This window comes from Charadrius vociferus, unplaced genomic scaffold, assembly GCF_000708025.1.
Source record: "Charadrius vociferus isolate BGI_N301 unplaced genomic scaffold, ASM70802v2 scaffold213, whole genome shotgun sequence".
Taxonomy (NCBI): domain Eukaryota; kingdom Metazoa; phylum Chordata; class Aves; order Charadriiformes; family Charadriidae; genus Charadrius; species Charadrius vociferus.
In genome coordinates, this window is record NW_009647828.1 from 2,651,404 (window position 1) to 2,678,327 (window position 26,924).

Sequence of the window (26,924 nt, forward strand, 5' to 3'; positions counted from 1 at the left end):
CAAGGACTAGAGGTACGTTTCCCCTTAATGAGAATAAAGTAATGTTTACACAGATGCCAATGCAGGATAGCAGAGTGGCTACTTCAGCACACCAAATTTTTGGGGTTTCATGTGAACAACAAGTTGCTATTGTTGGATGCTTATATAGAATTTAAAGATGTCCCCACCTGTGCTATCAATCACTAGCAGCTGTGATAGATTGCGACACAATTCTTCCTTTATCTGCTCAACTTCAGCTCTAAAATTGGTTCCATCTAACTCGCAAGTTATGTTTCTTTAGGGATGAGTAATTATAGTTTGTGATTTGTTTATACCCAGGGGTGTCTGATACCAAACTGTGTTAATAATTTCGAAGCTTCTGTTGGTATCATGAACTTTTTTGAGTTCCTACCACAACCTCCTGTTTTTCTTCAATAACTGTAAAAATATAGTTTCCTGATCATATAACTAACATTTAATTATCATAGCCTAGTCAGGCATGCATCCCTGTTCCAGGGTCACTGTTTGCCAAAATAGTGGACTGTTATTAGATAGATGGATTCCTTTGGTAACTACTTACTATTAATATCTGTTAATTATAGCACTACCAGGGGTATGTTGTCAAAATTGCTTAATGGGATCAACCCATACACCTTGCAGCCTTGTAAATCTTGTTTCCGTAGGCCATCAACTGCCCTTTTGCCCCTTGAGTATTTCAGTATATACATTGTTCATAATTCATTATGACTTTCAATAACAGCGGCCTTGATCACAGATTGATTAGGAAGGATTAATACATGAACACCCTGAATTTCTTCCTTGTTTGTTGGTATAATAAAACAAGAAATTCTTTTGGCCTTTTTGCATGCTTTGGAGCTTAAAAGTTACTGTTGGTTAAAGGTTCTGTTGTCTGACATTTCAGAGATGTTGCTATAGTTTTTGGTGTTCCTCTATATTCTTTGTTCACGTTTTTTTTTCAGTATGAATAGACCAGGTATGGAAGAATGGTGTAAGAAAGACTACCTATTGTCAAATTAAATAGAAAAGTAACCTGGTCCTTCTCACAGAGGTAAAAGAGCACTGAGATGGGTCGCTGGTCTCTGACCTATGCAGAAAGAATTCTTGTAGTAGGACATTTTACTTTTGCTTTCTATGAAAGGAAGAAAATATGTGTGTACCATTGCAATATAAAATGCTTTTATACCTGTAACTCAGAAAATGAGTAAATCATATTAATCAGTTCAAGCTATACTACCTAGGCTCAGTACATATGTTAGCTATGTAGGATATCTGCTACATGCCCCACCTGAATAGATAGGCAACAGAGAACAGATCCGCTACAGCTTTATAAGCTGCTTACTTGTAGGAGAAAGACTTGCTTCATTTCATCAGTGCTATGCTATATTGCTCAAGATCAGTTTAAATTAGTGGGAACCTGGTCTTAACTGTGTTCTTGATACTATGTCCTGCTCTGGTTTACTACAGCTGTTTGTTGTTTATTTCTTCAGCAATGGATGCACATGTATACAGAGAAAATTCAGAAATTACATCAATATAGTAAGCAAATCATTGAAGGGAGTGATCCCTTGTATCTGAAGCTGAATGCCCCACTGCACTTCCCAACTCCTGTGGGAGCAAACCTCACGAGAGAAGCCCTTTTCTGCTGTCCTCATCTCCATCCCTGCTGGCCGGATGGGAGGTAGATGGGTTCCCCACTACTACTGACTATCAATTAATTATATTCCAGCTGAATGCCTCAGAAACACATCTGTAATTCCTAAGGGAGTTTTCTGTCAAAGCAGAAAGCATTTCTATTTATTTCAGCTGTGGGAATTAACATCCGCACCCACTTTTCTGAAGTCCTTGAATTTCAAACTGTTTAGAGATATGGTGGAACAAAGAACCCCTAACAGATGTATGCCTAGTCTTTTAATTGTGGGATTGGGTCTTCATATATGGTAACTGGAACAGCTCTGAGGTGTTTGTTCTAGCTGAGGACACAGGTTGATAGTTCTGGGCAGTGCTCCACTCTAAGTGACCGACAGCATTGTCTGAATAATCTTACAAATGAAACTTCAGAGGTTTCCAGAATTGTCTCAGATGTAAAATGCTCTGAAACAACTGCCTGCCTTTTCTATAATCAATTTGCTTTTCTCTGTATCCCATAGAGAATGCTTATCCTCACCCTGCTGAGAAATCATACTGACCTGGAAAGTTGGTCTTAAATTGCAGATGTACATTAGTGTCATACCCATCTTGTTTTAGTAGGTGTTTGGACCTCAGTAGGGGGTTTCTCGTGCATGCCATCAGGCATATTTATCATGGTTGGGGCTCATGGGTATGGTGTGGAAACTTGACCTGTTTCAGAAAGAAACAGCTGTATGGTCAAACTCCATGTAAAAAGAAAAAAAAAAAAAGGTCATCAGTATTTACTGTTGGAGAATATATTTTTTATTCCTATCTAACATCATTATTATTGTCTAATGTTAGAAGTAAAGCATCAGGTATCATACAATACCCTTTTCTTGTATTCTTTACTGGCAGCTCTGAAATTGAACATGAACCAATGTTGGTTGTTTTTTCCAGTTATGAAAATAGTCAAGTAGAAGGATTTTTCAAGGTGATTTGTTTTTTATCTCACTTCTATTCCATCGTATAAGCAATAATCATGGTATGCACCAGAATGGTCCTAAAAAGGGAGGAGATTCAGATTGCATTAACAACACTTCACTGAAATTGTCTGAAGCTAAGATTTTTGCATTTTGAATGGAGCTGTCAGTACACAAGGCTTCTAACACTTAGATTTATTTCAAAAATCTCAGTCCAAGACCCACTGAATTCACTCAAGTCAGAGTTACTTCGAACTTTACCAAAAGCAGAAATCTCTTAAGACTCTTTCAACTAAATCTGATATGGAGGTCAAGGGCATTTGAGTTGAAAAGCCTTATTCCTGTAGAAAGTATGAGTGAATACGCTGTTCACCTTTTGAGAAGTGAAAAGAGTTTTTCATAGGTTCGGTGGGCAGCATATAGGACATGAAATAAACCATTCAACTGCTGTGCTTAAAATTCTCTGTAGCTTTCTAATGTCCTGCTGTTACCAACCTGCTTAGATAAGTAGAGTATTGTAAATGCTGAATAGTTTATATTAAATATGTTCAGGGTTTGATATTAAAAAAAATTAATAGCAAACATCAAACTTTGTAAATTAGATCAAATTAGATCATTAGTAATTTACAAAAGAAATGCTTTTTTTACTGCTGTGCATACAATTAGATTTTTTTAATACATGTGAATGGGTGTACATATGAAAAACTTAAAAATACATCTCTTATCTAGATAAGATTATGTGACTGGTTAATACAAACAAGAGACAATTGACAACGTTATCCAGTATGAGGTTCCCCCCATGCCATATGGAATAGGTACTGAGAAGGAGACTGCAGTCTAATATTTTCATCGTAGTACAAACTGGCCCTGCATGAAGAGGAAGAGGAATGTGCTGCAATATGTATTCTCAGTGACATTTTGATTTTTGGCACTTGTTTGTGTATGTGCAAAAACATCCCTTCTAGTGATAAATAGAGTTTTGCTCATAATATAATGCTTCAGTGAGTAGCGACGATAAATAAGTTGAAGATCTTGGGTAACTTAGCGTCAACTCTGTGCTCTCCTTTAGAAAAAAATCTCTTATTTGTTGCTCCATGAATATCACTGGGCTGCCTACAGCAGTACCAACATTAATATATGTCAAAATTTTGAAGGATTTGGAGACTGTAACAATATCTGGATAAATTACTAAGTGAATGGATAAATAATTACAAATAGTCAAGATACCACAGTTCAGCAAGTTACCACTCATCTGCTGAAATGTGGTAACAGATTATTTCATAGAATCATAGAATACCGCCTCTTTTTTTGTACATCAGGGACAAAAACTGAACACAGTATTCCAGCTGGGTCCTTACAAGCACTGAGTAGAGTGGGATAATGACTTCTTTATCTCTGCTGGTGATGCCCCTGTAGATGCAACCCAGCATCTTGCTGGCTTTCTTTGCTGCAGCAGTACACTGTTCATTCATATTGAGCTTGTTGCCCACCAGGACCCCAGGTCCCTTTCCCCAGAGCTGCTCCCCAGACAGGTAGATCCCAGCTTGTGCTGCACTCCTGGATTATGTTTTCCCAGGTGCAAGACCTTACACTTGTCCTTGTTGAACTTCATAAGGTTCTTGTTAGTTCATTCTTCCAGCCTATCCAGGTCTTCCTGCAGGATGGCTCTCCGTTCTGAATTGTCCATTTCCCCACTCAGTTTGGTGTCATCAGCAAACTTCATCAGGGTACACTTGATCCCATCATCCAGATCACTTATGAAGATATTAAACAGCAATGGACCCAGTATTGGTCCCTGGGGGACCCAATTTGTGTTAGGTTGCCAGTTTGAAAAGGAGCTGTTTACCACCAGCCTGTAGGTGCAGCCTGTCAGCCAGCTCCCCACCCACCACACAGACCACTTGTCTAGACCATAACACATCAGTTTCTCTAGAAGGAGGCTGCGGGAAACCCAGTTGAAAACCTTAGAGAAATCCCAGTAGACAATGTCCACTGCTTGCCCCTCATCAACTGAGCAGGTTACTTAGTCGTAGAAGGCAATCAGGTTTGTCAAGCACAATTTACCCTTGGGGAATCTGTGCTGGCTTTTCCCAGTCACATGCTTCATTTGCTTTGTGATAGCCCCCAGGAGGATTCGTTCCATAACTTTTCCAGGGACTGAAGTAGGACTGATGGGCCTGTAATTTCCTGGTTCCTCCTTTACGTCCTTCTTGTAGATGGGGGTGACATTAGCCTTCTTCCAGTCTTCTCGGAGGAGTGGCCTTGCAATGACATCAGCCAACTCTCTGAACACTTTCGGGTGAATATTATCAGGGCCCATCAACTTGTAAGTGTCAAGGTCCTGTAACAGTTCACATACCAACTCTTCCTTCACTGGTGGTGGGTCTGTGTTTGCATCAACATGGGTTTTTGTTCCCAAGGCCTGGGGCCCAACAGTGTTGGTAAAGACAGAGGTGAAGGAAGTGTTGAGAACCTCTGCCTTTTCAGCATTGTTGGTGACTAGCTCATCTCTCCTGTTTAACAGCAGGACAATATTTTCCTTCTGTTTCTGCTTGTTGTTAATGCACCTGAAGAACTCTTTCTTGCAGTTTTTGACATTTCTGGCCAATTTCAACTCAAGCTGAGCTTTTTCTTTTCTAACTGCATCTCTGCACGCCCTGTAGTTCTCAATGGGTATTCATCTGCTTTTCCATCTCTGGTACGCTTCTCTTTTGGTTTTGAGCAGACTCAGAAGCTCACAGCTAAGCCAAGAGGTCTCCTGCTCCACCTACTTCCCTTACAATTAAAGGGCGTGAACTGTTTTTGTGCTTCCAGGAGAGTGTTCTTGATAAACTCCCAGCACTCACTGTCTCCTTTATCCTCCACGGAAGCTTCCCATGGAATCCCTCCCACCTGAGCTCTGAGAAAGCTGCAGTTTGTTTTTCTAAAATCTAAACCCTTTGTCTTAATACTGACTTTCAGTGTGCTCAGCAGGATCCTGAACTCCACAATATTGTGATTGCTGCAGCCAAGGCTGTCACTAACCGAGATATTACAAAGCAGGTTTTCTTGGTTTGTGAGTGGCACGCCGACCAGGGTCTCCTTCCTAGTTGACACCTCTAACATTTGTATGAGAAAGTAGTCGTCTACGCATTCCAGGAACTTGATGGATGACATGTGAGCTGCTGTATTGTTCTTCTAACAAATGTCTAGGTAGTTGAGGTCACCCATAAGAATGATGTTCTGTTGACCCAAAGCTTGATTAAGTGACCCAAATACTGATTTGTTGGCCTTATCGTCTTGGATTGGCAGTTGGTAGCAGATGACTACTGTAAGATTCCGCTTGGAGGCGACCCCTCTGATCTTGTCCCAGAAGCATTTGATAGGGCTTCCGTAATCACTGTAGCTGAATTCTATGAATTCAAGGTTCTCCTTGGCTTGGCTGTAGTCCACTGTGTATGTTATAGAAGTCCCTTGCTTAAACCACCTTCAGGTCAAGCTAAATAACTCAGAAAGTTTCAGTTTCTCAAATGTACGGTGTAGACAGGTAAGTTTGACGGTGACTTGGGTTTCTTTAAGTTATTCTATGTTTCCCTAAGAAAATAATAACTTGCTGTAAAATTTCTTCTTCTTAATATTTCCATCAGTTAATTACAGTGAAAAAAATAAATGACATAAATAGGAAATACATGTATAAAATGTCTTTTAAAAAGCATATTTGCAAAGAATACACAAAATGAAGACGTAAATAGATTGCGTTCTCTACCTTAGAACGGTTAAATTGTTTGGGAAGCTGAATAGAGCTTTTTTGTATCATTTCTTTTAAGCAATCTACGGTGGGAAAAAAAAAAGAAAAAAAATTAAAAATGGACTACATACATTAGCTGCAATATTCTGCAGCCTTTGCATTGATATTGTTCCTTTGCTATAGCATATACTGGTCCCTTTTTTTAAATTTGTGCTCTAAGCAATGGATTTTTTTTTTTTTTTGACCGTTTACTTACATTAAATTCAGAGTGGCCATGTTAAATCTTTGAATTTATGTTTGAACCAGAAAACAATACATTTTGATAGTCATAATTACCTTTAATAACACAAAGAGCTGAAGTCAGAATTGGAAATAGTCTAGTTTAAAAACACAATGAAAGGTAACTAAACCTAATTTTCATCAGTATAAAAATGAAGTAAATCCATATGAAAGATCCTTGATTACTTTTGTAAATTGGAGTGCAATTTTATGGCAGAAATATAATTTTCCTGTCCTAGGTAGTATGATGGCAAATGCAATGAAAAAGCACTAATCCAAACTTCAGTCAAGTGCACAGTGCCATGAGAGGTAACAGTCAACACTGACATTTGTGCTGCCTATCTTCACTGTGGTTGTTACCCATGCTAGCGAGAGAAAAACGAGTGTGGTCATTGCCTCGCCATACAGTATTTACACATCAGCTGGAGGTGTATGCCTTTAGAATAAATCCTGTCCTTGGTGTGTCCTTTCAACAAGGGTAATACAAATTTGCATTAGAAACAAAGTCCTTCACCACCCCCATCTGCTATACAGCAGAAAACTGCTTGGGGCTGAAATACAACCAAATACATGCAAATATATTTTAGTGAGACTGATCCTGCATATGTTTTGAATAACTGAAACTAATGGAACTATTTGCATGATGCAGAATAGCATCTTGGGCTATCAGTGCCAGTGGTGGGAAATTAATATGAAGGAGTTGGATGTGCTTTTTCACCTCCCCAGTTCTAGGATTGGTTCAGTGAATTTGGTGATTGCAGAAAAATACAGCATCACTGGAGCTGGAGTGTTTATGTTCTTGCTCATTACTTTTCTGTGCTCTTGCAGGACAGTTTTAAGGTGTTCAGCAATTGTTTTGATGGTATAAGAGTAGCTTAGCAGACCCGAAATTCTGGACAATAATGTTTATCTACACAGCAGTTTCACTGTCATTAAGTTCTCCACGCATTTTGAGGATGATTCACAATTCATTGATTTTGGTGTTTAAAATGTATTCATTCATATAAATACTCTTCAGACAGTCACGTTGATCTTAATACAAACTTAAGTTCTGTTTAGGCAATCAGTGAATTCAGTGTGCTTAAGGAACTTAGTTAACAGGAAAAAAACAGGGGAAAGAAAAAAAAGAAAAATTAATTACTTGGTTACTTTCACAGGCTCGCATGAAATCTCTTCTTCAGTGCTTTGGTGGAGACAGAGTACTCGAAGTGTAAAAGTAAAGGCTGTCAAATCAAAGTTTTGGCAAATTGGCAGCTACAATGATATGCAGCCTTTTTTTTTCTTTTTTTTTTTTTTACTTTCCAACTTATCTGTTCCATCTGACTCGGGAGAGATGTATTAAATGAATTCCCAACCTTGAAAAGTCCGGGTTCTTCACAACACATGTTGTGTTAAATATACATATGCAAAACAAGTTATAATGCATTTCAGTACCTTTCAGTAATACCCTTTTCATCGGTCATTAAATAATAAACTAGATACATCTAGAGCATGAGATGGTCAACCGAAGGCCTGAAACAATCTCTGGAAGTGCCTTTCTCTTTATTATCCAGAGGTCAGTTTAGCACCTAACTGAAGTGTCTCAGCTAAGTGGGAGGGAATTGGGTCTCAAGTTTTTTGGTCATGGGGTCATGGTTTTGTGTAGGAAAAATATCTGAGGTTGTTGAATTTATAGTAGTCTAAACCATGTTGAATTACCTTGTGGTTTCTATTGACTGAGAGCCTGCATATGGACCTTGCTGTGCCAAGAATCTTAATTGATGGTAACTTGATGGTGTATGTGATAACAAAGTCAATCAAAATAAATAGTGCCATATCTGGTGACTGAGTGCACTTAAAATTTGTACTGTTTCACAGATCCGTGCTTACATGACAGCACTGAAATGCAGGCTTTTGCAAGTAATGTCTATTTCTTGCTATGTTTTTTAAAAATAAGTTTTGGGTAAAGTCATTATGTTTCTGATTTGTAGTGCTAAATTCAATTTTGTCCAGATTGCATCTACCTTTGTAGGATTTGCTTATCTATATGTGTATTTGACTTAATCAGATCTTCCCATGGGACAGGCTGGCATACTCCCTGCTGAATTGTAAAAATAGTATTGCTTTCTGACTGCTGATGATACATGACTATATTTATGCAAGACCACATATATATGACATAAATATACCACAGAAACTAGTTAGGATTATAAACAATATGTACAATTAGTTTTTAAACAGATAACTGTAATGCTCTTTTGATGCACATTTAATATAGCCATAGATTACATTTGTACTCTTTCTGTATTGATAGTAGCACCCAAAGCAATGTACTGAACTCTACATTATTTTACAAAAAAAGGAGAAAAAGTTTTCTCTGGTTATCTCAGTATCCTTCCTTGGAAAACCAGGACACTTTACAATATCCAAATATTATCTCGTCAGATTCTATTGAAAGAGTAATTGACAGATACAGACAAGAAATAAGTTTTATTTTCGCTGATTTTTTTCTGCAAAGATTTCTTCCAAGAGAAGTCAAAGACCTGCTTAATAGTTTGATTGCCATTTCATGACACCCAGCCCCTTTCAGTCACATATCTCACTGCTATCTGAGGAAAAAGTAAAGATATATGGTGCATCTGGAGCCTTAGGACAGATTTTCATCATGATAATTGCAAAAAGAAAGGGCAATCTGAAAACCCACTTATTTAAAATACAGAAAATAGCTTTTGCTGAACTTAATACCATTTGCTAGCTTTTAAGGTCTGTAATTTCCACTCATGTTACTGCATTCTAATTATTATCCTGCTTAGCTTTTGTTTCTCATGAAGATTAAAGTGGTCTGTTTGATGTGTGCAAAGAAATGACTACAGAAAATGGTAAATTAATTGGAAGATGTCAGCTTAGGAGAACGTTTTTGACATGAGCGCTGTAAGGCTGTTAACAAACAGACTAACTCATTTGTCTCACCATGAAATGAAAATAAAAATCACAACATTGTGATAAAAACTTGACTAGGAAATGCCTGCAAGACTCTTTGAAGTCTTAAGTTCTTTTCTTTGCTGGGCTTTGGCACCATGATATATGCAAACCACGTTCTACATAACTGAGAAGTGAAATAGGTTCTATGCAGAACAGATGGACCAGGGCTAACGTGGTGATGTGCACTGGAGATGAGAACAGATTAATACCACAAGGGGAGACTGCAGGAAAATTGGAAAGATGGGGGTATTTGAACTAATTCATGAATCATTTCCAACTGATAGTTATGCCTTCAGGCACAATGAATAATATCAAGGAAGCATATTTAAAATTTTATAAGTTTGTTTTAACATAGATCAGAATGAAGAGCCATACTTTTGGATGATTTTAAAAAAAAAATCTTGTATTCTCTCCTCCCAGAATGTACCTTTGTGATTTAAATATCACTAACAAGCTTAATTATGTGCACTGTAGCATGAATTGCTTTTTCGAAAACCCATGGCAGACTCATGGACTTGGCACAAAGCTTTGGGGAATGGATTTTTTTGCAAGAAGCTCTGTATTAGCTGGGAGAATGTGCTCTGCACTTGCATCCAGGCCACAGAGAAGCAGCTGTGTGGTGTCTGGAGGCATGGTCTGACTGCTAGATCTCATTCAGGTGTCTCTGAGTTTCCGCTGTCTTCATATTAACAAATAGCCTTCAGTCTTGTGAGGTTCAGACTTCCCAAAGCTGTGCCAGAGCAAGCACATGTAGATACCTACATCTTTGAATGAGATCTTCAGGCATATGCTACAGAATGATGCTTTCAACAGAAACTTTTCACGTGATCAAGTTATGATACTCTTGCTAATGGACATTTTACTCTAAGGCAGACAATCATGTAGAAATAAAGAAGTCCACCTGAGAATTTAAACAATTTTAACATTCATAAAACCATCAGAATCCGAAACAATGAAGATACTTGAGAAACAGGTAACTTCTCAGTATCAGTGAAGGTATCAGAATATTGTTTAGGGGGTGGGGAAAGCCCCATTCCACGTGTTAGGACATCAAAGATCCTTCATTTTGCAAAGCTCAGAGCATGTGTATGAGCCTGATTACTAGTATTCATAATGGACATGATTAATAAAAGGAAAAAGAAACTGTGAGGACAGGAAATGCACAGGTAATTGTCTGGTTGCTCTACGTTCTCTGTATGACTTCTCAGGGGTTTATTTTCAAGCTATAGAGGGGAGTGTGAAACACTAGACAGTGCAGGCAGATTTGAGAAAAATCTAACGAATGTGGCTACTTCAGTTTGCTAGTAAGGAAATAATCTACATGGGTTTCTGTTCACCAGCAGGGAAGATGCTGAATCATTCCCCTTGTATACAATTCTTTCATTCCAGGCAAGGCTCAATAAGAAGACAGAAAGGTATAAAATGGCCCACTTGCCTAAAACTGGATTCTCATTCTGCTGATTTCATTGCAGGTTGCAAACCTGGCCTGTTCAATCTCGAATAATGAAGAAGGTGTGAAGTTAGTCCGTATGGCAGCAACACAGATTGATAGTCTGTGCCCACAAGTAAGTAAGGTTCCTGTTAAAAAGTACTTTAGAACTCTTTTGGTATTAAAAAGCATCAGTTACCTGAGACAGGCGAAACAGCCTAGATGAAGATTCTAGCCTTGCCTTTGTCATTACATTGTTTCCTGATTTCCATGAACTGTGAAAAATACATTCATGTCTTGGGACCCGCATATCAAACGGGGTGTAATGCTGTATTTTTAACACAGTTCATAGTCTGTTTGTTCTTCCCTTGTGACAAAAAATTTGCCACTCCTCATAACAAATGATTTTTGAATAACAGGTAATAAATGCTGCGCTCACGTTGGCTGCCAGACCCCAGAGCAAAGTAGCACAGGACAACATGGATGTCTTTAAAGATCAATGGGAGAAACAAGTGCGAGTTCTCACTGAAGCTGTTGATGACATCACTTCGGTGGATGATTTCCTGTCCGTTTCAGGTACTGGGGGTCAAGGGACTCTTCTAAAAATAAATAAAAGTAATGCGTCAGAGCAATGAAAAACTATAATTACCAAAGCATCATTAGTCTGTCCTTATCGGAGTGCTGATCTTCTACACTCAGTAGGAGCAACCAAGCCATGCCAATTAATCCCTGGTAGCAATCATTAGCTTTTCCTCTCCAGAAAACAGCAACCTATTTGTGCTTCTATTTCTCGAGAAGTTTTGTTTCAACTCAGACACAAAGTAGGATTTTGGCTACCTTTTAAAAATTTACTACAGACCTGTGACAGGCTGACAGTATTTGCAAAAATGTTTAGAGTCCTTCTGCAGTTGTGGGTAGGAGGAGGAAAGATGAACTTTCCTTGCTTTGTTTTGTGGCTTTGCTCAGATCAGCTGTGTCTAAGCAGTGGGTTAGATGTACCACACGGTCCTGACCCCCTTGATCACCTCTACCAGGTAACCAAGTGCTAAAAAGAGATAGGAAGAAGGGAAATAGGCAGATGCTGCATGGGATCCCCATCCAGGTATGTTGTCAGGACATGACCAGTGTGTACGTTTCCAGAGAGCTGGGAAGCGCTTCTGGGCCCCAGAGTTACTGGTGTAGCAATGCAACCAAACATAGAGAAGGAGTAAAGTAGTGTGAAAAATAGCAAACCTTTGCACTTCTCTGACCTCGCTAGGAAGAATTGCAGTGCAAAGCAAGTTCTTCTGTGGAAACAGACTAAGTATCTTAGTCCTTTCATAAAGAAGGGATGGAAAAGAGAAGGACATTGACTCTTTGAGTCACAGTCGTTTCTCCATCCTCCTTGTAAAGTGCTACAACTTGTAGCAGAGTGTATTGTTATAATATAGTCGTACACAATGACTATTATAATTGCCAAGTGCTGCATGTCTTGCGTTAATTGTTTGCTGCAGAAAACTCATTTTTCTATTATGGTTTGAAAGAGGTGAATTTCATTGTTGTGAATAAGGACAGAGTGTGCCGAGTGTGCTCAGTTTATTCTGACATCACAGAAGAGTCAAACTTCAGGAGACAACTTGGCCTTAATTTTATGTTTCATTCTACATTCTTTTCCTTGATGTTTCCTAAATTTCCCAATAAAAGTTTAAGATGTTTGAGAGAAAAAAATATTTATCCTTTAAAAAAAATTCCTTAATTTTCTTTTTTTGCCCTCCCCTTTATTTTGTTTGGTTGTATCCTGCTATTATTAGTAACAGGGAAATGGTTTGGTTTAGTATAATTATACTCCACTGTTCAGCATCACTATTAGAGTGTTTACTGCAAGCCATGACAAGAAAATGAACTCTCAGAATAAAAGGGTACTTCAAAATCTGGTAGCACTTAGATTTTTATTCAAGAGTTGAAGCTGGCAAGCACTTTTCAACAGACCTAGTTCTACAAGGAAAGCGCAGACAATGCTGTAAACTGCAGACCCAGTCCACAAGCCAAAGAGATAGCAAACATTATTAAATCACCATTTGGTTATTTGTCCGGGGACTTTGTTCACTCCATGCACTTATATTGGTAAAATCAGAAGTTATTTGAACAGGTGACATTTTTGGGTTTTGTTTTTGTCAAATCATATTTTATTCTAAACATGTTCATTGAGACAGTCTGGACTTAGATCCAAACTACCCAAGACAGCTGAGAAATAGTATTTCTTTCTAATACTGTACATAGACATCTCTGACTATGATGAAGGGATAGAGTGTGTCATCAGCAAACTTGCTGATGACACAAAACTGGGAGGAGTGGCTGACACGCCAGAAGGCTGTGCCGCCATACAGCGAGACCTGGACAGGCTGGAGAGTTGGGCAGAGAGAAACCTGATGAAATTCAACAAGGGTAAGTGTAGGGTACTGCACCTGGGGAGGAATAACCCCATGCACCAGTACAGGTTGGGGGCTAACCTCCTGGAGAGCAGCTCTGTGGAGAGGGACCTGGGAGTCCTGGTGGACAACAGGATGACCATGAGCCAGCAATGTGCCCTGGCGGCCAAGAAGGCGAATGGCATCCTGGGGTGCATCAAGAAGAGTGTGGCCAGCAGGTCGAGGGAGGTCATCCTCCCCCTCTACTCTGCCCTGGGGAGACCGCATCTGGAGTGCTGTGTCCAGTTCTGGGCTCCCCAGTTCAAGAAAGACAGGGAACTGCTGGAGAGGGTCCAGCAAAGGGCAACAAAGATGATTAGGGGACTGGAGCACCTTTCTTATGAGGAAAGGCTGAGGGACTTGGGTCTCTTTAGTCTAGAGAAAAGAAGATTGAGGGGGGATCTTATTAATACATACAAATACTTAATGGGAGGATGCCAGGGGGATGGGAGTAGTCTTTTTTCAGTGGCGCCCAGTGATAGGATGAGGGGTAATGGGCATAAACTTGAGCATAGGAAGTTCCATCTTAACACGAGGAGGAACTTCTTTACCTTGAGGGTAGTGGAGCACTGGAACAGGCTGCCCAGAGAGGTGGTGGAGTCTCCCACTCTGGAGACATTCAAAACCCGCCTGGACGCTGTCCTGTGCAACCTGTTGTAGGTGACCCTGCTGTGGCAGGGGGGTTGGACTAGATGATCTCCAGAGGTCCCTTCCAACCCTAACCATTCTGTGATTCTGTCTATTAAAAATGAGAAAACGTCTCATATATCCAGAAAGCTTGTTGCTGCAAGCTGTAAGCTTGGAAGCCTCAGCTTACGCTGAGTAGTTTTATTTTTGGATGTTAAACCAGTGAAGCATTCAAAATGGGCTGGTGTCTGGTTAACCGTACCTCATGGAACGACACCTCCTCCTCTTCATATTGAGTGTCACAGTTGATGGCATGTTTTATTAATACAGTGGCTGCCAAAAGAAGGCTGACCATCATTTTAATCACTTACTTTATAATCCAATGCAGCGGTTGTTCATATTCAAAAAGTAGCTCTTGTTGGGCAAGATTTGGCTATGTCATAGTAAAGAAAATGCAGATTGTAAGGAGGAAATAGTGAAGAAATATTTTAGGAAAGCAATATTTTAAAAATGTGAATAGAGAGTTTTTTAAACAAAGAATTTTGCCTTGCAAGTTACTGTGATTCACAGCTCAGGGGACTTTCCTTTTTTGTTTGGAGTTGTTAGATTTTAAAATTCAACATCATGTAAAACATTTCTGAAAACCTCAAATGATCCAACCTTGGGATTTTTAACAGCGTCGTTCTATTTTTGTGGCCAAGGAGAATTAACAAAAAGCAGTTGGTGAACTGATTGATTCTGTTTTATTTATTACTACTACAAAGAACACTTCATTTTCGGTTTTGATGTGTCTATGGCAGAAAAGTAAGTTCTTGCTTGGAGTCTCTGCGATTCTCAGACTGAGTTTGCTCAAAAAGGAAACTCAGTCATAGTTTTATTATTAAAATGATTTTTAAGTGCACTGGCTGCAGGGGAATAATGCCTGAGTTAGTCAAAATCTGCTCCATCATTTCACATTATCTGTATGTGAGAATACTGCATGAACTCTGATGCTGCAGCACATGAGAGTAGATGGCCTGATTCTGAGCTGAGAAAAAACAACACAGCTCCTAAGATTTCAATAAACCTACATGATATTACATCATCTGAGCAGCCTCACTGTTGTCAACTCTTATTTCAGAATGTGCACAGTCACATATGATTATACTGTGTGTCATGAAAAATTCACAGCTTAATCTCTGGCATAGATGGAGTAAAGGAGATGAACTGCTCTTGCACAGGCTCCCTGCTATCTGCAACGGCCACTTACTGCTGTCATTTCAAAATGGTTTATTTTCTTTTCTAACTTATTTAGGCAGAAGTGAACCAAATATATTAAATGTTTATAGAAATGTGTAAATTCATGTTTAGAAAATTGCCCAACTGTTTATTAGGGCATCTGCATAGTATTTGACCACTTTCCTTTTTGCATTGATTTTTATTATGCTTTCATTATAATAAAATTCAGTGTGATGTTTGAAATTAATGTGATCGTTTTTTCAAAGAATTACAGGTTGGTACTTGCCAACGTAGCCCAGTCCCTTTTAAAGATAAATATCACACTTGGGATTTTTACTGTTACGTGGCATAGTATCACAGAATTGTATTTGTTTTGCAGAACTGGGTAAGGACAGGTATCAATTTTTTTAATGTACTGACATTTGCCATTTACCCAAATCAGTAAGCTTTGCTATGATGGAGAAGGAAATTAAATAAGCCTTATTTTTTTCCTACGTTCCAGAAAACCATATTCTGGAAGATGTGAATAAGTGTGTGATTGCTCTCCAAGAGGGGGATGTCGATACACTGGATAGAACTGCGGGTGCCATCCGAGGCCGTGCAGCCAGAGTTATTCACATCATTAATGCAGAGATGGAAAACTATGAAACTGGGGTATATACTGAGAAGGTACTGGAAGCTACCAAACTGCTCTCTGAAACTGGTAAGCTTACTTGAAATATTGTTCGATATTAAGTCACTTAAAACTTTCAGTTAGTTTTCTGAAATCTGTAATTCAGAGGGGAACCTGTGCTTGAAAACAAGATACAAACAAATTAATGACCATGAGTGTTTGGTTTTTTTATTCTCTACTCGGTGCTATTGCAGAAGTTATATTGACAAGAGCTGTATAAGAGATTCAGTAACTCATCAAGGCTAGTCTACTTCATCAAAGTTTCAATGATTTGAGTAATACACAGCCTTTTCTTCAAGTTCTTTATGAGTCGTTTGATTATGTACTATGTGTCTCTAGAAAATCATTACAAACATTACTCTGTGATCTGTGCAGGCGAATGTACTTGTTGGTGACTGAAGCTGTGTTTCTAAACAAAACAATTTTTCATTGAAAACACATTTGAGCAACTGAAAATATAATACCTGGTTGAAAAAATATAAAAGTCTGCTAGATTATATAAAAATATATAGATTATATAAAATAAATAGATTATATGAAGATATAAAAATTCTGCTAGATTGGTATACTGTGAAAAAACATTGAGTGGTTTTAACCTGTTTTTGCCTTCACAGAGCAGGGGTTGGATTCACTTAGGTGTATGTGATTACATCCAAGCCGGTCATTTTAGACTCCTTTATACTCAGGAGTATCTGTTGCTATATGTGTCTGAATTGTTCAGTGTAGGCAGTATTATCAAGTGCTCTCATCTTAGACCAGTGGTCTACATTTGTTCAGTTGAATTATGCTTTGAATTTCACTGACTTCACGGACTGGGTCTCCACTCACTGTCCAAGTGACCAGCTGTGATATAGATGCACGTGGTGTAGATATATGAAAATGTCTGAGTTGATCCTCCCCTGTCTGGTTGCACTTGCTCATCTGGGCTTTAAAATCATTAGGATTATTTTAGAAGGAAGAAATGAGATTGCACCAGTTCAGGACACAGCAAATGTAACATTCAAAGAAAACCACCAGACATCTCCCTGTGAGGCAGAAAAGCAAAAACTGCTGTAGCTCTGGCAGCCTCTGTGTTAGCTTTAAGCACAGAAATCAGCAAAATGAGCTAATCAAAGTGTTTGGATGATTTAATATTGCTTGTTGTGTTATTGTTGCCTCATCTTTAAGCCCTAATAGGGACCCCAAACTCTGTTTGCACAGGTGAATCCCATTAAGCAAAATAAAGAATTTCTTCTTTTTATGACCTTTCATTATGATTATAAAAATTATAATTATAACAGAAGTGTGGATTGTGGAGATTGTGATTATGACTAGACAAGTTATGCCTTGAACACCCACAATGCTTGTAGATTCACACCAACCTGTAGAAATTAACTTTCAAAACCCGTGAGCTGCAGAGAGACAATTTTGGGGAGAGGTCAGAAATCTGTACTATCATCTTCAGCCCATGTTACATGCTCCGTTTGGCTCTACACAGCGATTTCCTATGCAACATTCATGTTCACATTACTTCTGGCTGAACCCAGAGGGGTGCGTTTTGCCCCCGTACAGCTTGAAGATAATGCAATAAAGTTTGCTTCATTATTCCCTTGAAGTTTAGTGATTATATTTGTGTCATGTGTTTTTGAGGTGGGAGAAGTAAAAGTGGATCAGAAAATTATTTTTACTAGTCCCCATGTTTTTTGCTACCCAATAAGAGGTCAATGGAATGAGTATGGTAAATTTAGCATATTCGAAAAAGTTTATGAAGTGGTATTATGAATTCACAGAAAGAAAATAATCTGTTCAGTTTGATATGGTAAACTATTTTGTTGCAATTTTGTGTTGAAGTCTCCTTTTGGTAAATGAGAGATTTTGAAGAATTCTTCCTATCAGTAAGATTTTTTTTATTAAACAAAACATATCTTCAGGCTTTTTATTCAGCTAAAATTTCTGACCTAATGTTCTGTAAAATTTGTTATTAGTAATTTTTCAACAGAGTAACTGACAGTTATAAAGTGCAGTTATATAGATCAATAATAGGCACAGTAAATACTTATGTTCCGTATTTAATGCACTTTTTGATGTAATTTGAATTATAACTAAGTGCTAGAAGCTCTGGACTAAGTACATCTTGACAACATCATCTAATTAATTCTGGGGTTCAATACTTAAGACTGAGTCCCTGTTCCACAAAGTCAAAGATATTACTTATTCTGTATTTTGTAAAATGTAAGTAAATTTGTAAGTAATAAAAAAAATATATTTTAAATTATAAGAAATGTACATTATGTACAAATTGTGCAACAGAAATTCAGAAGGTGGAATGGGCCCAAATTCAATGGAGCCAATGAACTAAAACGATTTATGCCAGACATGAATGTGGATCATTAATATTACAGCACAATTTCTGTCTGCAGCTTTTCAGGCCATTTACAAAGGCATTGATTATTATTTCTCTATGATTGTTGATTAAAAAAAGGTAGAATTTTCTGACTCATTTTGTCACTCTAGAATGAAGTGGTGTAAATGGTATTTAGACCACCCTATGCCATTCTATGCCCTGCCCATTTATACTCTGCCCTCTCCTCGAGAACTGGTCTCTATCTACATATGCATCTCTGTAGCTATGGATATAGAGATATGGGTATACATGAATACATGCATATATTTATATATTTGTTCTATTCATCAGCTTAAGATCCTGTGCAGATTTTATCAAACGCTCAAGAATGATGAGAGTGATGTGTGTGAAGTCAGGCTCCACCCACAGAGGCACATACCAAAATCTCTGAGAGAAACATAATGATGAATGCCTTATATTTTTCATCTTTATTCCTCCTTATTTTTAATTGAACCTTTATTTATTTTCAAATGAAGTTCTTTTGAAAGCTGGGAAGAATTTGGTTAAATGACAATAGAAAGGAAATAAGCAGATTACATTGCTCTTATGCTTATTGTTTACTTTTAACTATCAGCTCAGGCATGGAAAGCCTCTGTTAAGACTCCTTTTCCAGGGATGTTGTACTATTATATGAGTACTGTCTTTGACCCACAGATAGTGCAGAAATAAAGATACACTGTTTTGGAAAGAGAAGTTTGCTAATGCCTTTTTTTTTTTTGGGGGGGGGGACATTTTCACAATAAAAAACAGTGAAAGTGATATCAGTAGGTTCTCAGAAATTGAAACAATGTAAACCTTATTAAATAACTGGTTTCACCTTAAAGTTTTATTTGTTTGTTGTTTTCTTTTTCGGCCTTTGGAATATATGGGTGGGTTTTTTTAGTGTTTTAGTGCTTTCTTGCCTGCACTTGACTAACCCACTGCCTTTATAGCCAAGTACTTGGTGGAGGCTTGGTACTTGTCTCTGACAGTATTAGAGAGTGACATATTGGTTAATGTCTTTTTAAAATTGAGCACTTTTCCTTTAAAACCAAAATAAAAACTTCACTCTCAGTTGCTGACTTTCTTATAAATCCCAGATTAAAACTCTAAAACCACAGAGTCTACAGGGCTTGCTGGGAACAAAGACAAACCTCATAGATTTTAGTGGATGTTAGTTGTGTGTGGGGGTAACCCAGAGCTTCAGGGCTTAACTTTTTTGGTTGTTTTTTGAGGCACTGTCAAGTTTTACTAATATCTTTAGCGTGGTTTCCTAAAGAGCAAGGCCCAGTGGCTCCCTGGGGGCAGTCCCAGCCCTGGGCGTCAGGCACATCCTTGGGGACAGGGCCGGCCTGCAGCCAGCCTGGGATGGCGGCCCACAGGTGGGACTCAGGATCAGGCCCAGTGAGGGGAACCAGGGTCAGACACAGCCCAGGGATTGGTAGGCAGGGCCATGCTGATGGCTCCTGTTAAATGGTGTATTGTAGAGGACTGTGAAATTATCCTACTAATGATGGTCCATGGGGGGAAAAAAAAAGGAAGGGGAGAAGGATGGAAAGGAAAAGAGAGGCGAAAGAAAACAAAAAACAAGGGAAGGGAGTAGGAGGAAAAAGCACAATTTCTGTTTGAATATTGAGATCTCTCGTGCTGCTCAGCACTGTCCTAGCAGTGACCAAGGTCAGCTCAGAGTGTCCTGTTGCCTTTAACAAGGAGATTGAAGTCTTCTCGGCAATTGCTTGAGAAGCTGTAACAACTGCAGGGAAGAAGCATGAGTTTCTAAATGAATAAAAAGAATTGTCCGCAGAAAGAAATCAAGTAACAGGCAATGAGGCTGACTATTATTTTTAAAGATTTCTGAGATGCAGGAAAGAGAAAAAGCTGTGACATTCTTTAAAGTTCAGTGGGTTGAATTTAAATTGGGGAAACTAGAGTAGACTTTGTGGGTTGTAATGAAAGGGAGTGAATGGGAAATGAAGGAGGAAAAGCAGAACAAATGGGACCAGAACTGCCTGGGAAGGGCTTTGAAAAGGTTCTGATTTATTTTTTTTTTCCTTCAGTTTTCATTGGGATGTCTGGAAACTGTCCTGGAAGAGCAAGCACCATAGTACTTGGGTTACTCGCTCCTGTGGAGGACACTGGAAATTTGAAATTGTCTGATTCAGAACAGAAATTTGAGTTGCAGCTTTTCAAAATATTCTAGTAACTTTGTAACTAGCTGGTTTTAAGTAGGCTACTCTGACTTCTGTTTTGACATATTTTTTTTTATTTTGTCTTTATCAGAATGGACTGAAGTTGAAAATCAGCACTACTGGCAGTTCAGTAATAAGCTTGTGAGAGTTTTATCAGTGTGAGTAGGACAAACTTTAAAGATACTTATCACTAGGAAAAGGCAGCTCAATGATATTATCAAAGCTAATACTAAAATGTGGTAAAGATGGATTTTTTTCAGCAGTGAGATGAAGGGAAACAAAAGTGTAGAAGAAAGAAGATGAATTTAAGCATAGCTGTAATCAAAAAAACCCCATATTGAATCTCAGGGAGAGCTAAAAATTGCAAAATGGAGCCTATTTAAAAAACAAATGATGTTAAATTCATGTTTTATGGGATTTTCAGGTAGTTGTATTACAACTTGTGGGTACCATCATCCTGAGAACATGAGGTAATTTATCCAGGGGTTTTGATGAAATTATAGCTTTTATTCTGCAAAGCATTGTAGCTTTTTCTTTAAAGTTTTGCTAAACTGAAATCCAAAGGTTAAGATATCACCAACAAAATACATTTGATGCATTATTAAAAAATGGTACTTTACAAAAGGATCAGAGAATATCCAACATTATATTCCTCTAGTGCTTGGTTTGATCTGTAGAATTTTTAACCAGAGAGATGGTGTTCAATAAGCAGAGGAATACAGTAAGAAATACTGTAAAATATATTATAAAACAATTAAATGAGATATATAAGAGAGGAATAAATCACCACGGTGTCTAAAACCTTAAATACTATTTCTTTTTCTTTCCACTTTTAGAGTTTAAAAATAGAATATAGTACTAAAGGGGAATATAATGTAATTAATTTAGGCTTTTCATAAAGTCCTGCACACAGAGCTGTTTGGAAAATGGGTAACCATGGAGTGAATGTTAAGGCCTTTGATGGATTAAGAGCTGGTTGGAAGGCACAAGCAAAGCTTAAATGACCATTTCTCAGCAGGCAGACAGATAAATCCTGTGATGCTTCAGGGGTCAGCACTGTGGTTGGTGAATAATGTATTAATTAACAGGTGAATAGACAGAAGCAAAATTTGCCAAAAGGAAAATGCTGGTTTGGCTGGTGGGTGTAGGGGGGTTTCTTTATCAGAAAGACAACATTAATAGATAATTTTATTTAATTTCTGTAAGTAAATGGAACAATTTAAACTATATTATCTACACTGTCAGGAAGGCTCTGAGATAATTTATCCACTCAAAAAAATATGCCATCATTATGGGCAGCTGGGCCAAGATACCTTTTCCATGCACAACAGCCCTCGCATCGGTGTTTAAGGTGTTAGCCTGTAATTTAAGGAGGATATTCACTGAACGCCCCTAATAGTTGTTTCAGCTTTGATCTCCATAACCTAAAGTTCTTCCAGAAATGGAAGAAGGTCAAGATTAAGGATGACAAAATTAAAGAAATGTGGGGATTTGGAGGCAAATTAACTCCAAGAGAGTTTAAAAAGACTAGGATTATCTATTTTAAATGTGCCAGACATGTAGATAAAGAATAGTAGGTTAGTATAATAGAAGTGTCCATTTTCCTAAACCATTATTATTTGGTCACTGTTCAAATCTTTTCTCAAAAAATTTTGTGTTCTGAAGAGCCATTTTTTTTAAACTAAGGAGGATGGCTGCAGAGGTAGAAAAAAAATTATACCAAGTCTAGAATATATAGGCAGAAAAATGCAGTGAATATTGATGAGTTACAACAGCATGTTTTGTGAATATAAATGTGAATTGTACAATAATCTTTTGAAATAAAAACACTGGCATTCCTTGCATCCCCTTGCCTACACACGCCTATGTATGGATATACACAAACTTATAACTAAAGCCAAAAAGGGTGTTTTGCTTGCGTTCTATAAGTCATTTTTGCGTCCAACAGCATGCAACTGTTTTCTTGAGGGCATTTTTAGAAGAGCTGCAGCTAGCTTTTAGTTGAATTATTAACCTGAAGGGAGTTCCGTTTAGTAGTCATAATATTTTGGGGGTACTCACTGTATGTAGTTTCTATTTGGACAAGTAGGCAGGAGGATGTGTGAGACATCTGAAATTGGTGAGACACGTATGTTCCTGCAGCCATCATTTGTTATCCTTCTTTGTACGCTTTGTGATGTACCCTTTCATTACATGATTGCCTACTATGCTTGCCATGAGGCACCTCTCTGCAGACAGCACTTACCTTGGGTCTCCCCCTTTTCTGTGAAAGACAATTCAATCAGAACAAAGTTTGAAGGTTTGGGTTTTTTCTCCTGTGTGTCCGTATCTCCCAATACTTGGTAATGTAACTTGAGACATCCCATTAATTTCTGTAATGTCAGCAAATCCAACATTTCTTGAAAATGTTGCATTACCAGGTCTATACTGCATAGTTGCATATGCCCACAGATAAATTAGGAGCCTTCTGTGAAGTGCCAGAAGACTGACTTAACACATATGGGCCAAAGGGTCAGGACTTGGCCATAAATTCAAGGCATCCTGAGAACATTGGGTTTTCAGTCTGTGGCTAAACCGGTGATGCAGTGTATTGGCAGTGAAGGCTGATTCTTCCTGAAAGCCTTGTGTTTACTGAAAAATTCTATAGGGTATGCGTTTTCATTATTTTACATCTATCCTTTAACCATTTCATTGGGGGAAAAGTGAATCGGTAAACAGCGAGAAAAGATTGTCTTGTGCTTCAGACAGTGGTGTTTCATCCTTTTCTATGCCATAGCACTTAAACCAGCATGCTGCATATTTTGCCCTGATGTTGCTTTTCCTCCTCACTGAATGACCAATGTGAGACGCATAAGGTTTGATATGCAGAACTGACAAGGATTCACATTTTTACTCATGACTATTTAGCTGTAAGTGAAGTCAGTCACCACTTCCCTGGGCACAGAATGGCAAACACTTTGAAAACCCAATCCAGTGATGTAAAACATAGATGTAATTATATATATTTCTTCATCCATGACAACCAAAATATTATTAATATATGTACGTGTGTGCATGATATGTCTATGCACAACGTGCACTACAAAGATACATAAATGGAAGCACACATCAGCCCAAGCAACAAAATATTTAAGTCAAATCTGTTTCTTGGAAAACCAGTTGGGCTAATACTGTTGAATTTTTCAGTAGAGCTTTATAAAACTTTTTCCTTTTAATTAGCAATATGATAATCATGACTGAAATGTTGTAAATTATGATGAGTCCAGAATTTAATAAAATTTTTATGAAACATTTAGAATCTTATAAGAATTTACAGTTCTTCTAGAAACAGACTGTGACAAACACTTCAAGCTAAATAAGGTGTCATGCTCGATTCCTTATTCATACTTCAAAAGAAATTGAGAAACTGTGCTTTCTTTGACAGAGTATGTCAGATATCCCATAGGAATTGTTGTTTAAATACCTGTTTAAAATACTTAAACATCCCAATAGTAGGCTGTATTCTTTCCTCAATTAAGAAAAATAATGGGTTAATAAGTTAAGAAAACAAAACCCTAGAAGAAATGTCATTCAAAACTGCAATAAAAGCTATAGCTTTGTGAATTTCCTGTACTAACCCTCTTAAATCTGTATAACAGCTGGACTTTTTTTCCTAACAGAACATTTTTTATTTTTTTTTTTAAGGTAGTGGGTCATTCATGGATTTTTGCTTTATTAGTTCTCCCTGATAACCTTTAGCTTATAATACTGCCAACCATTCTGGATAATTTTGTTGATTTATGTGACATACACAACTGTGATGTTTAGTAGAAACACAGATTCTCTGTGTGAGATTTTCAGGGATCATTCCTTCAACTTTTAGCAGTGTAGAGATCCAAACCTTTAGACTACCATGTCATTCTTGAATAATCTTGCCCAAATCGGACCAAATTTTTACAGCCACTTAAGGGCGATGATGACCAGGTGATTGGCACCTAAAATTCTGTCTAGTCTCTGTGAACATGGCATAGGGAAAATCAAATTTCTCAGGGATAACTACAAATGCTTAAAGGAATGCAGAGCTACCAAGGGCTAGCCAGAGGGCAAAGCTGAATATAATGGGGTATATGAGATCAGTCATTTCTCTAGAGCTCAAGCATCTGCTTTGTCTGAGGACAGTCTGGGTCCAGAGAACAACCTCTGGTCTTTGAGAAGGGTGATTCTCATGGATCCAAACCCCTGAATACTAGAAAGAGTTGGGCAGGTGCTTGTCTCTTTAAAATGAAGCTCTAAGAAATAGCTCTGCTGATGCCATTCAAAAATAGTCTTCTGGCTTGAAAAAGTGACCCAAAGTTGGGATCTTTGGGAACTCTCCAATTCCAGTGAGGTTTGGATTGAAAGTAGCCACTTCTTGCTCAGCCAGTACTCTCCTGGGCACCCTTCTGATTTAGAGCCAAAAGCGTTCCAGGATTTGGTGCAAGAATAGGATTTATTTATGCCTAAACTCAGTTGTCCAAAGCAGACGCTTGTTCAAAACCAGTAACCTGTCCTTCCTCTCTATTCAATGATCAGAGGAATACCAGAATTTGATTCAGCTGAACTTGAACTGCTTTCTTAACATAAGTGTGATTAATTGTCTAATGGAAACATCTATTGTTCTCCATTGGTATAGGGAAACACAGATTTCTGTCTTTCAGGTATATGAAGTAAAATGAAATCAGGCCAAGGATCCTAACTCCCACTGATAACCACTAAGAATTAGAAACCTTTGCACCTGGAGAAACCTTGACCCTTATTGCTTTTGTGTGTCTCAATTCTCCCTTTTTAGGTTACTGAATACTCATATATACTTAAGTTTCTGAGGAATTTGTGTTCCTATATAAGAAGGCCATAAAAATCCATGAAATTAGCTAGGCTAATTCGTATGCAATGAAATTTCATATTCTAATGCTGTAAACAATAAAGCCCAAACATTTTTAATTTTTTAATCTAAATTATGTTATTATGTAACCTAACATTTCCCTGTCTATCAATGATCTTATTGTTCCCATATTGCTAAACAAAAAAATTTAAGTACAAACATTGCAGTGCAAACTGGTTACCACAGGAGAAAAAGTCACTAGAGAGTATAATTTTTGAAAATTGATAATTACTTGATCATTTTAATATGTAGGAGATATGGGTGGTTCAGGAGAAAAGCAGAAAATCTCTAGAGAAAATACTTTCTGTGTGGAGCAGGCTTGGTTTGCAACAAAGTACAGGTTGTATCAAGGCATGAGCTCACCCATCGTGGTGTGCCAATTTTCTCTTATGCTGATAGTAAAAAAAAAAAAAAAAAAGTCAATTGAGTTAAAATAACTTTGTTGTTTCTCAGTGTTTCTCCAGCAGCAGTCCAGCCTAGATTTTGTTGGCAGTGATCTTACTATTAGTGCCATGGAAAACTCATCTACAGAAAGGCTTTAAAATCTTTATTTGTTAGAATGACAATGTCAGTAAATTAGAAGTGTTGCTATTAACTTGGGACCTGATTCTGTCAACATTTATGCAGGTGCCTAATTAATTCATGTAGTTAGACTGAGAGATGTTAATGGATCACATTTTTCAGTCTAAGTGTATGCATAACTGTTTTCAAGACCACGGCTCAAACTAAGAAACTAATTTACTTTTTCCCCTCTAATTATTGATTCACTTCAGAATCTCAAATTCATAGCAAATCTCTCTGTACATAATTTACAAGTTTCAACTCCAGATACAGATTTTCTGCCTTTGACTGAATTTTTCTTGTCGCTATTTCACTGTCGGTATAAGACTATCCTTTGTACAGTAAATGACGGATAAGAAAGACTGGAGGTTTTGTGGGTGCAACTGAGTTAGGTATTTCCCCATACATCACTGTTGTGGAGCCACTCAAGCATGGCCTGATAACCTTAACTGGAGAGTAATACAGTTCTTAATGCAATTTCCAAAAAGTTTACTGACAACATGTGCTTAGAGAAACTGTAAGTGATAGCACCTTATTAGTTTAAGATGTTTGTTCTTGCTCATCTAATAAAAAATTAGTGCTGGTGTAAAAATGCAGTTATCAAGCAGGCAATTCATGATATAGTTTAACATTTATTTCCATTTTGAAACAGCAGATAATGTTCATGTGTAAAAATATAAATTAAAGACTAAACTGTATCCAGGTCTGCAAGGTCAAAATTGTTGAAAGAAGCTTTCACACCCAATGGGTGCTCCCCATGGTAATCCATGTGGTCAAAAATGACTGCCTCATGATCAGCAAAACAAACAAAATGCAACTTTCCATCTCATTCCTATTGCCTGATGCTTATGAATCTACTACTGGTGCTACTTAAATGAATGAAAGGAGTCATGACCGTTGGCGTCTTTCCAGTGGTATAATGAGAAAAATTACCTGGAGGGCTTCAGTCTAGAAGATTATTGG

At 37.9% G+C, this 26,924-nt stretch overlaps 1 protein-coding gene across 5 annotated transcripts in view; it reads left to right on the forward strand.

The window, feature by feature from the left end:
* The window catches only part of CTNNA2 (catenin (cadherin-associated protein), alpha 2), a 460,517-nt gene that overhangs the window by 378,567 nt on the left and 55,026 nt on the right, over window positions 1-26,924 (forward strand). For all 5 annotated transcript variants that reach the window (XM_009882507.1, XM_009882503.1, XM_009882504.1 and 2 more), the window contains 3 exons: window positions 11,028-11,120; window positions 11,404-11,560; window positions 15,779-15,979. In XM_009882507.1, coding sequence (XP_009880809.1) covers window positions 11,028-11,120; window positions 11,404-11,560; window positions 15,779-15,979 — 451 coding nt within the window. The remainder of the gene's footprint in view (window positions 1-11,027; window positions 11,121-11,403; window positions 11,561-15,778; window positions 15,980-26,924) is intronic.